This window comes from Panthera onca, chromosome F2 (genome assembly GCF_046562875.1).
Source record: "Panthera onca isolate mPanOnc1 chromosome F2, mPanOnc1 haplotype 2, whole genome shotgun sequence".
NCBI classification, from domain to species: Eukaryota; Metazoa; Chordata; class Mammalia; order Carnivora; family Felidae; genus Panthera; species Panthera onca.
This window is the reverse complement of record NC_138356.1, coordinates 24292924-24304666: the sequence shown is the minus strand read 5'-3', so window position 1 is coordinate 24304666 and position 11743 is coordinate 24292924. Positions and strand designations below refer to the sequence as shown.

General features: G+C 39.1%; 1 protein-coding gene across 6 annotated transcripts in view; it reads right to left on the bottom strand.

Moving 5' to 3' along the window:
- Nucleotides 1-208: 208 nt before the first annotated feature.
- GDAP1 (ganglioside induced differentiation associated protein 1) overlaps nucleotides 209-11743 on the bottom strand; it is a 45818-nt gene continuing 34283 nt past the window's right edge. For all 6 annotated transcript variants that reach the window (XM_060610749.3, XM_060610748.3, XM_060610752.3 and 3 more), the window contains 4 exons: nucleotides 8515-8688; nucleotides 7187-7281; nucleotides 4385-4499; nucleotides 209-3385 (listed from right to left, as the gene is read on the bottom strand). In XM_060610749.3, coding sequence (XP_060466732.1) covers nucleotides 3003-3385; nucleotides 4385-4499; nucleotides 7187-7281; nucleotides 8515-8688 — 767 coding nt within the window. In that variant the 3' untranslated portion in view covers nucleotides 209-3002. The remainder of the gene's footprint in view (nucleotides 3386-4384; nucleotides 4500-7186; nucleotides 7282-8514; nucleotides 8689-11743) is intronic.

Sequence of the window (11743 nt, the reverse complement as noted above, 5' to 3'; positions counted from 1 at the left end):
AGCAAGCATGAGAGGGGCAGGTGCAGAGAAAGAGGGGGACAGAGGATCCAAAGTGGCTCCACACTGACAGCAGAGAGCCCAATGCAGGGCTCAAACCCACAAACCCTGAGATCATAAGCCGAAGTTGGACACTCAATCAACTGAGTCACCCACGTGCCCCAATAAATCTGTTTTCTCAAAAAAGATTACAAAATTGGTACTTTTATAGTTCATATTGATTATCCAATTACTTTTATTGATCTTACAAGTAGAATAGTATCTTGATCTATTACATTAAACAACACCAAAATATCTACAACTCTGGTGTCAATATCAATAATAACTAAAAATCAAGCAAGCATTTATAACTATCTGCAATTAAGGAAAACAGATTCAAAAGGCATATAATTGCAATAACAATAAAATAGTATTTATGTATTAAGACATACACAGTCAACCTAAATTTAGTACCTCAGACATTTTTATAATTATGGTATTTATACAAACTTTGGAAACTGAGGAGCACACTGGCCAGTCACCAAAGGTCTTGAAACAAAATAGATAAAAGTGCTTATTTTGCTAATAGTATATGTTTAGCTCTTTAGTTTGACATTGTGTGGTACTGTTATCCCTTCTAAAGCATTAGAAATCAATACTACATGTGCCTCAAGCTTTTGTACAGATGAATGATCTGATGAAGATGCCCTCATTTCAGAAACTAAGGTCATTAATGTTTATCTTCACTTGAGCAATTTTAGGTTTGCTGAACCTAAAGAATGCCTGATCTCAGACTACTATGTGAACAGTGCCATCTAGTGGTCATTATGTCCCCTAACATTTTATGAGTCTAAACCCATGGGTACGCATGAAACGAGTGAAATCACCATGATGCATCATCTTTAATATTGACACAAGCATATTTCCAATGAAACCGTATCAGAAAATTATACTTCCCAGTAGACTTTCTCTGATTCAGTAAATTTAAGGAAAAGCCAGCACTGGGCTTCTAATCTTTATTCTTGATCAACAACTTTTACATAGGTAAATACCCTTTGTAGATTTTTATAAAAATCCAACTTTGTCTTCTTCATGTCTGAATTCTTGCTTCTCGCAGGGTGATATAAAGATCTCTGAAACACTATAAACTACTGAATAATCAGTTTTGTGGCTCTTTTATGAACATAGGGATTGGAATGTCCCAGCAACAAACAAATCCAACTACTCTATATGACAGTGCACGGGAGGGGCAAAATTAAGACATTCTAAAAGCTGCCAGTCTGTTCGTTATTATTGGATTAAGTTTACACTGAGATGTTATCAATTTTTGTAAACAAGGAACATCCATTTCCTCAAGATTTTCTAAAAACAGATTCATGAAATGGAATTATAGACTCATTTTACCATCAAAAGTCATTGTTTCCTAAGTTTGACTGTTTCCTATTAATAAAAAAAGTCAGTACATTTTTTGGCTATTTTGCAGAGCCAGCCTGAGGCAATCCAAGCTTTTGTTATTTTCTTGAACCTTAGCTCATCATTCTCTATACATACTTCCTGCCAGAGACCTAAAACTATCCCCCCAATTCCTTTCAGGGCAATGCCAGGGAAACTGTATCTTGCTGTCACCATGAAAAATTTTTCCTAAGCACAAACTGTATGATTCCATAGTTGTTCATGGGACACACTGGGATTATCCCTTCCAGATGGACTGAGGTACCCCTGAAATGCCTAGACACACATGAAGAATACAAGTGGACATCACTATTGGCTTATTTCATTTCCCCTAATGCGCTAAGACTACACTTTTCTCTTTCTCTTTAACTTTTTCTTTCTCTTTAACCTTTTAAGGCCCTGCTAATAACAATAAACAGATGCAAGGCCTAGACAACAGTTTTTTAACACACCAGCTTCTTCAAAATCAGAATAAGCATATTTAGTGCTCCCAGATCATTCAAACACCTACTACCTAGCCACGTGCCATGCTAGGGATTAGCAGGGACCTTCACCTGACTCCCACTTGTGTGCTAAAAGAGGCTGTAGAAGGCAAGACCCCCAGTGACTGGAGAAAACGGTCCATAGGAGTGATATTTCTCAGGCAGCATCCAATTAGGGAACTATGAGGAAAAGAAAGGAACCATTTTATATCATGTAAATGCTAAGCAGAAATGTTCCAGTAGGCATTTCACACCCAAGTACATAAGCGGTTAATCTTATTAAAATAATGAGTGTGATTCATATGCATTTAAAATTAATACTAAGGTCAGATGAGGAGCTCTGAGTGTAAAGCCCAGGGTTTTCTCCTGTCCACTCCCCCAGTAACTCCCTAGTCTCTTCCCAAGTTTCTCATACAGGAAGATATGTGGGCAATGGCCACAAGTAGTCAAATGTAATGTTTACTAAGGGGACAGGCAGCCATGAATTGTGTTGGAGGCACCTGGCAGTTGCCTTCTACCGCTCTTCACTATAGACTTCATTTTCCCTCTTGTCCTTCTCCCTGTTCCCTTTGTGTTACTTATTTCTGCCTGAAGCTAACAGTGATCATATGACGTGCTGCTGTGCCCCTGCCACTATCTGAACTGGTTTAAAACAAAGGTGATCTCTGAATTTCCAGTGGAAAATGTTGCTAACTACTCAACACTCAGCACATCCAGATAGTCTCAAATGAACAGCTATGGGCAATCACAGGCTATTACTGTCTGCTTATAGTAAGAACCTTCTCCCCCAAAATAATTCAGAACTTGAACTGACATTTTGAGTTGAAGGTCTGATTCTCTGTCACATTTACGTTATCTTGACCTTGCACACTTTAAGGATGGATTAGTTCAGGTTTTCAAATAAGTGACCTCAAAGTTACCAGCCCACAAAAACACTTTCATTATCTCCTCTCCCCACATAAACTATCCAAAGAGTAAAGTAAATTATGCTTTTTACTAATTGCCCAGGGTCATTCTCCACTGGGCCGGGAAGAGTGGACAAGGGTCTAGTTGAATAGCTGGATGAGTTGCCACCATGAGATCCCTACAAGCCTAGAAATAATTTGGTCTGGGTCTAAGTGCTAATATCATGCTGCCAAGTCTCTTTCTGAAAAGCATAAAAGCAAAATATCCCATTCCTGCGAGCAAACCAACCACAAGGGTGGTGCCAAGAACTTTTGGGGCCCTTTTCTTGGCCACCCGGAATGCTGTTGGCAGCACTGCAGAGATTAATATATTGTTGACATGTCCTAAAACCTTGTTAAATGTTTTTCTCTTCAAGACACGTTCGTAATAGGTTTCCAAGTTTGGTCGCTTTCCATTTCCCCAGTTTCTCCTCGCAAACCCCAGGAACTTCAGCCGATGCAATGTGACAGCGAGTGAAACGTCTGCCAGGGTGAAGGATTCTCCGCAGAGCCAAGGCTGGCGGCCCTCTTCTAATCAGAGAAAGGGACACGGAGAGTTAGGGGCAAGTGCTGTACAGAGAGACTCTGGCTGGCATCTTTTATCTCGGTCTTGAGGGCGAGTGTGAGTACAGCAAACGATGAAGGCCATGGTACGTTTTCTTGACAATCAAACTCAGCAAGTAATTGTATCCTAAAACAAAGCCCATGCCAATGTATCCCAAGCTAAGGGAAATTTGCTTGATATCTGTCAGTCACCTACATCCCTGGGTCAAACTAGAGCCATTTGAGCTCAAAGCCTTTCATTTTCAAAAGGATTCTGAGGAAGTGAGAGCCTCCAACCCAGAGGAGTCAACAGATCTTTCTTCCTGGTTTAGGAAAACAGCAGATAAGCTTTAGAAACACCCATAAAATTGGGCCTGAAATGTCACTCAAGTGACTGCTGCTCCTAGTTACTTATATAAAGCAGAAGTTCCTATTGGGAAGCAACTTTCACATAACATGGTCTTCAACTTTGTTGCCAATTAGAATGGGACAAATGGTCCATGTGCATGTACCTGGGCAATGGCTTGGTGATGCACTTAAGCCCCAAAGTACAATACACGGATGCTCACCAGCCAACCTGCAGATATACACAGGCCAGGACCTGTTTTATACTCCAGATTGGAAGCACTGTCCCTGCCCAGAAACTAGAGGGACCATTCAAGCAACTACTCAGGTTATTCAACCAAATGAACTACTGTAATTACAAATGTGTGAAATGGGCTAAGTAGGAATCTCCCAGCTATAACTTCAAATTGTGCGGAAAAATCCCCCACCAGTCACATTTCACATATACACAGACTGGAATACCATGAGATGCCTGGGTTTTGCTGAGTTCAGTACTATTGTTGCCATGATAATTTAAACTGCCCATGAATAAAAATAATAAAAACAGATTACAGGATGTTTTTGGCAAAATCTAAAAGTATTCCCATAAATAGCCTAGTGTCCAGCAAAAGAGAAAAAAAAAGCCCACAAATGAGAACCTACCTGGAGTTTCTTCATTTCTTCTTTGCAACTCAGTTTCAACCTGATCCAAGACTTTCTCCAATTCATCAAGAATTTTCTTCAAATATTTGACATTGTCATGGTCAAGAAGCTTTGACTAATTAGCAAAAATAACAAAAGAGGTTATTGATGCCTGCAAAAAAGCAATCAATATAGAGCAAAGCAGATATAAACTCTTCCAGAGCTGGAGTCTGTTTATTTGAGACAATGAGAAGATACAGAATAATGTTAAAGCAAAAGCAAACTTGAGGGAAAATACTCTGGCTTGGAGAATACTCCACGGGCCAGATCCAATGCTCACTGGCAACCCCTGTGGGACCAGTGGACCAGAAATGGCAAGGAATATGAGGGGCACAAAGGGACTCCTCTCAACCCCAACTAATGAATGGAACTTCAGCAGCTTTCGAGGAATGAAGGACTGAAGGGTCAGGCACGAGGAATGCAGAGAATTAAGAAGAGTGGGTTCCTGAGAAACGGGAACTCTTGCACTTTTGGTGGGAATGCCAACTGGTGCAGCCACTCTGGAAAACAGTGTGGAGGTTCCTCAAAAAATTAAAACTAGATCTACCCTATGACCCAGCAATAGCACTGCTAAAATTTACCCAAGGGATACAGGAGTGCTGATGCATAGGGGCACTTGTACCCCAACGTTTATAGCAGCACTTTCAACAATAGCCAAATTATGGAAAGAGCCTAAATTTCCGTCAACTGATGAATGGATAAAGAAATTGTGGTTTATACATACAATGGAATACTATATGGCAACGAGAGAGAATGAAATATGGCCTTTTGTAGCAATGTGGATGGAACTGGAGGGTGTTATGCTAAGTGAAATAAGTCATACAGAGAAAGACAGATACCATATGGTTTCAGTCTTAGGTAGATCCTGAGAAACTTAACAGAAGACCATGGGGGAGGGGAAGGAAAAAAAAAAACTTAGGCAAACCATAAGAGACTCTTAAAAAAGAATAAACTGAGAGTTGATGGGGGGGTGGTAGGGAAGGGGAAGTGGATGATGGGCATTGAGGAGGGCAACTGTTGGGATGAGCACTGGGTGTTGTATGGAAACCAATTTGACAATAAATTTCATTAAAAATAAATAAAGGCAAAGATAATTCTATCAAAAAAATTCTCTTCTTTCAAAGAGTGGAAAGTAAGGGGTGCTGTGTATGAAGTCATTTCCTTTGAGAAGCTCCCTTATCTAAGATAAGATGACGGAAGATGGGAGATTGAGGAGGGCGAAGAGTGTTGATGTTGGCTACATTTTTAATGTGCGAGAAGCGTGCATGTATTCTTGGACCATGAGGAAAGAATCACTAGAGAGAGAAAGGCTGACTGTAACTGATGAATCAAAGCCCACGGCCTCCTTAGGAGGCAGGCAAGTCAAAATGGATTAACTGAAAATGGATTAAAGCCTTGAACATAAGATTTAAAACTAGAAAGCTCCTAGAAGGAAACATAGGTGGTAAACTCCTTGACAGGTCTTGGCAATAATTTTATGAATCTGACACCAAAAACAAAAGACACAAAAGCAAAAGTAAACAAGTGGGACAGCATCTAACTAAAAAGTTTCTGCACAACAGAGAAAACCATCAATAAAATGAAAAGGCAGACTATTAAATGGGGGAAAATACTTGCAAATTACACGTATGATAAGGGCTAACATGCAAAATATATCAAGAACTCCTAAACACAATAACAAAAAAACTCTGATTTTAAAACGTGCAGAGGATCTGAACAGACACTTTTCCAAAGAAGACATACAGATGGCCAACAGGTACATAAAAAGATGCTCAACATCACTAATTATCAGGGAAATGCAAATCAAAACCACAAGATATCACCTCACACCCATTAGAATGGCTGTTATCAAAAAGGCAAGTAGTAAGTGGTGGGAATGTAAACTGGTACAGCCATTATGGAAAACAGAATAGAGGTTCCTCAAAAAATTAAAAACAGAACCACCAGGTGATCCAGCAATTCTACTTCTGGGTATTTATCCAAAAAAAAAAAAAAAAAATGAAAACACTAACTTGAAAAGATGTATGCACCCCAGGTTCTTTGCAACTTCATTTACAATATCCAAGATATGGAAACAACCTAAGTGTCCATCCATGGATGAATGAATAGATGTGGTATATACACACAATGCAGTATTATTCAAGCATAAAAAATGAAATTTTGCTATTTTCAATAACATAAATGGACCTCAAGGGCATTATGCTAAGTAAAATAGGTCAGACAGAGAAAGACAAATACTGTGGGATCTCTCTTATATGTGATATCTAAAAGCAACAACAACAACAAGACAAAACACCAAGCTCACAGAGAGAACAGATTGATGGTTGCCAGAGGTGGAGGTTAGAGGAGGAAGAAATGGGTGAAAGATAAAAAGAAAAAAAAAATGAGGGAGGGGAGTATATATAGAATAAGCTTGCCAATTGCCTTATTGGTATTAAAAAACAAAAGTCAAAGGTCTAGCTAAGTGGAATACCTGAAGTGACAGATTCCCAGTACATATTATGAACTTTTTACGTTTTATAACTTTCCTTGGCAACCAGCATGGGCAATACCTGCCTTTTTATAGGCAACTGTCATTAGGTTTGAATATCAAATCTAACAAAGAAAACTTCTTTCTAAAAGCAGAGCATAAGCCAAAGGTAACATGCACAGGTGACCTGCAATATTTAAGTGAAGATGTTCTAGAAATAGTGATACTTTACCAAAAGTGGAACATTTAATACAAACAGTGGATGTCAATTGAGGACAGCCTGGCTTACTCACTTTAAGTCGCTTCTGTTTTGCGATGTATGCCTCTTGTAAATCTGGGTTTTCTTCAGCAAGTTTTTTCAGTTCAGATTCTGTGTTACCAATTTGGCCTGAGAACAAAATCATTTTTGAAATAGTAAGTTATTTCCTCCCTTCTACACAAGAAACAAGGAGAAACTGGGAAACTCCATGGTAAGAACATGAGCTCTGGGATTCACCCCCTCCCTCTGCCATGGCCTTACCCTCTCTGTGCCTCAGTTTTCTCAAATGCAAGAAAATGCTTCAGTTTTAATTTCAGTTTTCTCAAATGCTTCTCAGAGCATCTGCTGCATAGGCTAAGGATTAAATGTGAGACACCCAGGAAAGCACTCAGAGCAAGGCCAGCACATTAGAAGTGCTCAGTGCTCAGTAGTTGTTCTATCTTTCAATACCTTTCAAGTTTTCTATAATGGATTTCTATATGAAGGGAAGGCAAAAGACTCATTTGAAAAAATATTAACTCTAAATGATGGAATTATAGTCATAACACTTGTTTCAAATCATATAATGAGTATTTATGTAGGGAAGGAGGAGGAACAAGAAGGTAAAGTGGGAAGAGGAAAAGGAGGACGGGGAAAGAAGAGGAGAAAAAGGTGGAAAAGTACAAAACGAAAGAAAAGTAACATTAAAAGAATTATAAAGGTGAGATATGATGTAATGGAAAGAATGTAGTTTCTGGAATTAGAAGATCTGCATTTGAGTGTTTCTAGTCAAACATCCCCAGAGTCCGACCACAGCCACCTTCCCTTACTTTCCTATCCCAGTCACATGTGCCATAGAGCACATCTCCTTCTCCACATCCCATGCACTGACCATACTCTGTCCTCAGAAAAGGAGAGAGCTGGTTATCACAACTCAAATCAATCCCAAATCATTGAATTTAGAGGTAGAATAATGGTTACACAGCCTGCAGTCTGGCTCCCTCACGTAATGAAACAAGAATTAAGGACAAGAAATGTGAACTCAGTTCCCCTTAATCCCCAGCAGTTTCCAGATTTCATGATTCTTAGTCCACATGTCTGTTAGAACATGTTATGTTCTTTTCTTTTCCACAGGCCTCTGAGTTTTATCCAAACGTGGCCCTCAAGACTAGGAGCTGGAAAATCAGCTCCTATAGATAATAAAAGTCCAGCTGAACAGCTGAAGCACATATTAATCTAGTGCATGGACCAATCTGTAACATGAGCATCCATGCAACAAACTCAACAACCCTGTGCCCAGGTCTTCATGAGATGTGCCAGGTCTCAAAAATGAATTAAAAGAAACTTGAGATAGAATTCCAAGTCTTTAAGATCATTACATACTGCGAATCCTTGTGGTTGCATAAGCTGGGATCATGGAGTCCACAGTTAGCTCAGGATGTAAAATGCAGCCATGTGTATAGGCATCCATTGGCAATGAGTCAAGAAGTTCTCGATAATGTTGCACCCGTGGATAATACATGCTTCCCTTATCAGGCATTAACCTGGGTGTTTTTTCTAAAAACATATATACAAACATTGAAGAAAAAGTTACAAATGAGATGTTACATCCAAAAGCAAAATCAAAAACCCAAATCTCCTCATCAATGTTTTCAATATTATATCAAGGCATTTAAAAGATGGTATCTCCCCCACCCAGATATTCAAAATTTGAAATGGGCAGATGTACGAGGCTAGATCCCAAACAATGATCACACTGCAGTTCTCTCACTTCTCTACCTTACAAATTGCTACTCAACCCTCAAGGTCCAGTTATTTATGCCAACTCCTCTGTGGAACATTCCCTAACATCCTACAACCACCAATATCTGATTGGGTCAAATGTACCTCCTCGGTACATGCAAAATACCTTGTACGTATACCTTCATAGCCTTACCACCTTAGTTGTTTGTATCTTTTTGACCCATGAGCTTCTTCAGGGCAGGGAGCCTATGACCTAGGGTCTACCACAGTGTCCATTATACTTTAGGCCATTGATAGAGGTTGGTTAGGTGAATGAAAGACCATTATGGAAAGATAAACAAGGACCACTCTTTCTGAGGTTCCAATTAATACCAAGAGTAGCCCTGCTGATGCTAGGTGAATGTGAATTGACAATCTTCACAGAATTCACCATGAATTTCTAGTATTTTATCTCTAGAAAGTGGGTTCTGCATGAATCCTCATGTGCTGGTTAAACTCTAGACTACTTGAAGGCAGGGACCATGTACTGTTCTCTGTTGAGTTCCCAGTGCCTAATATAATGTTTGGCTCATAGTAGATGCTCAGTAAGTTTCAACTAATGAACATATTCCCAAATTTCTAGTTGCTATAGAATGTTTGAGCTGGAGAAGCTCTGCAGCAGTTAACAAAGACACTGAGACATAGAGGCTGAGGCATTCTCCCCAAGATCCCACAGCTAATTAAAGGCAGAACAACAACTAAAGTCAGTAAGTCCTAATGCAGTGCTCTGTCTTATAACATTATTGTAACATCTCTAAAGGGTTCACAATTCACAGATTATCTAAAAAGAATAAATATGAACCAAATGATCCAAAGATCAGGGCTATGTCCCTTCAGAATCACTTCTTACTTTTGACCCTGAAACAGGCCCTGAAAAATGCCAACAAGCTTATTCCAACAAGTAAAAAGAACAGCCTCAATTTTATTAATTTATTTCTTAGTTTGGGTTATTTAATTTAGAATCCTTTTGAGCACCCCACACTCATTTATAAGTGTTGACAATTCAGAGTTGGTTGCAGAGCATTTCAGACAAGATCTCATAATGCCATAATCCAAGTGGAACAAGTTTTTTAAGCCAAAAGACTATTTCTGACTCTCTCAGAAAAAATAAGATGGATTACTCCTCAAACCAGCAGACAAATATCTAATTCCCTGCTGGGAAGTCCAACTCCGAAATCTACATTGGAATAACTGAGAATGAAGTGTCAGCCACATACTGCTTGTCAACAGTGAATTTACCCAACTAGAGCACACTTCCTTGGTGATCTTTGAGGATTTCAGTTTATCACTAAGATCCCAACCAATGCATGGTAGAAATTTCCATAAGGACAACAGACTGGAGTCCTTCTCAGGCCCTTGAAATACTAAAGAGTTCTTAACCTTATGTCCTTAAGTGCATACAAGACATAGAATTGCAAAGGAAATTGATTATATTGAAATATATTTATCAAATTATTTTTAAATTATAAAACATTAGTATGGGTGCCTTTTTTTTAACACATTAACAATATCTAGAAGCAGGTCTAATAACTACCATAATTTCAAAGTAATTATGAGCATAAGTTATTTTTAAGATATCTACAATAACTTGATATGCTATGAACATACCTGTGATTTCTATTGGTAACAAAGTCACAGGCACTCCTCATCAATTGCTGTGGTTTATCCCTACACTAGAAATGAAAGGAAGTAATGTTTCTGTTGGAAATTAGTGAAAATAAAGATATAATAATTTTTCTCCTCTAGGATCTCAAATCTCCTGAATGCTATTCATAGACCACTAAGGGCAACAGTTCTCAAAGCGTGGTCTAAGAATCCCTGGGCTTCCCCAAGACACCCTCAGGGGGTCCACAAAGTCAAAGCTACTTTCATAGTAATACTACAATGTTAATTGGTTTTTCACTCCTATTCTCTCTCAAGGATACAGCAGAGTTTTCCAGAGGCTACAGGACATGTGATGGCTCCATCACTCTGACAGTTAATGAGGTGTGGGCTTATGTATTTGCGTGTTTCAAATTTTTCTCAGTTTTAATTTCTAATTTGGTAAATGTTGATAGATACAGCCCACAGAAACTAAAGCTCTCCAGTGTTCTCCATAACTTTTATGATAAAGGGGCCTGGAAACCAAACAGTTTAAGAACCACTGCTCTGAGGGTCCAAAAACCTCAAGTTAATAACCAAAAATGGTACAGCATTTTAAAATGCTTACAAGTGGTTAAATTTATGGCCAGTGGCTCAGGCTACTTTCTGGTGCCAGGCCTGGGGCATGTCTTCAGAAGAGCATACCACTTCCTTCTGGGAAAGTGAATAAAAGCAGGAAAAACACTGTCTAGTAATTGCTTTCTGGGGAAGTTCCATCTGCCTATGCCTGAGTTCTCAAAGGAATATAAATGTTTAAATCCATGAAAATAAGTTTCTTCTACTCAAGGCACCATTACAATACAACTATCTCCTCTAACACTTTGTCAGACAGACCATAAAATATCCACTGAACCAAAGCTCTCATCCAGCCTCACGGTCTCTCTTCCAGGACCTCCAGAGCAACACCTGCCATGTGTTGGTCATTGTCCTCCTCAACACCAAAGCACAATAGTGTCCACTGCCTTTGGAAACAGAGTTTTTCAAAAAGCAATTGGGAATTTCCTTTTAATTATACAGATCTTCCCTCTCACTCTCATTCTATTTTATTTTTCAATCCTTCCATAAAGCATTTGTGTTAGAACACTAAAAGGAGAAGAAGAAGAAAAGGGATCACCTGGCTAGCTTAGAGCTATGCAATTCTTGATCTTGGGGTCATGAGATTAAGCCCCACGTTGGGTGTAGGGAATAA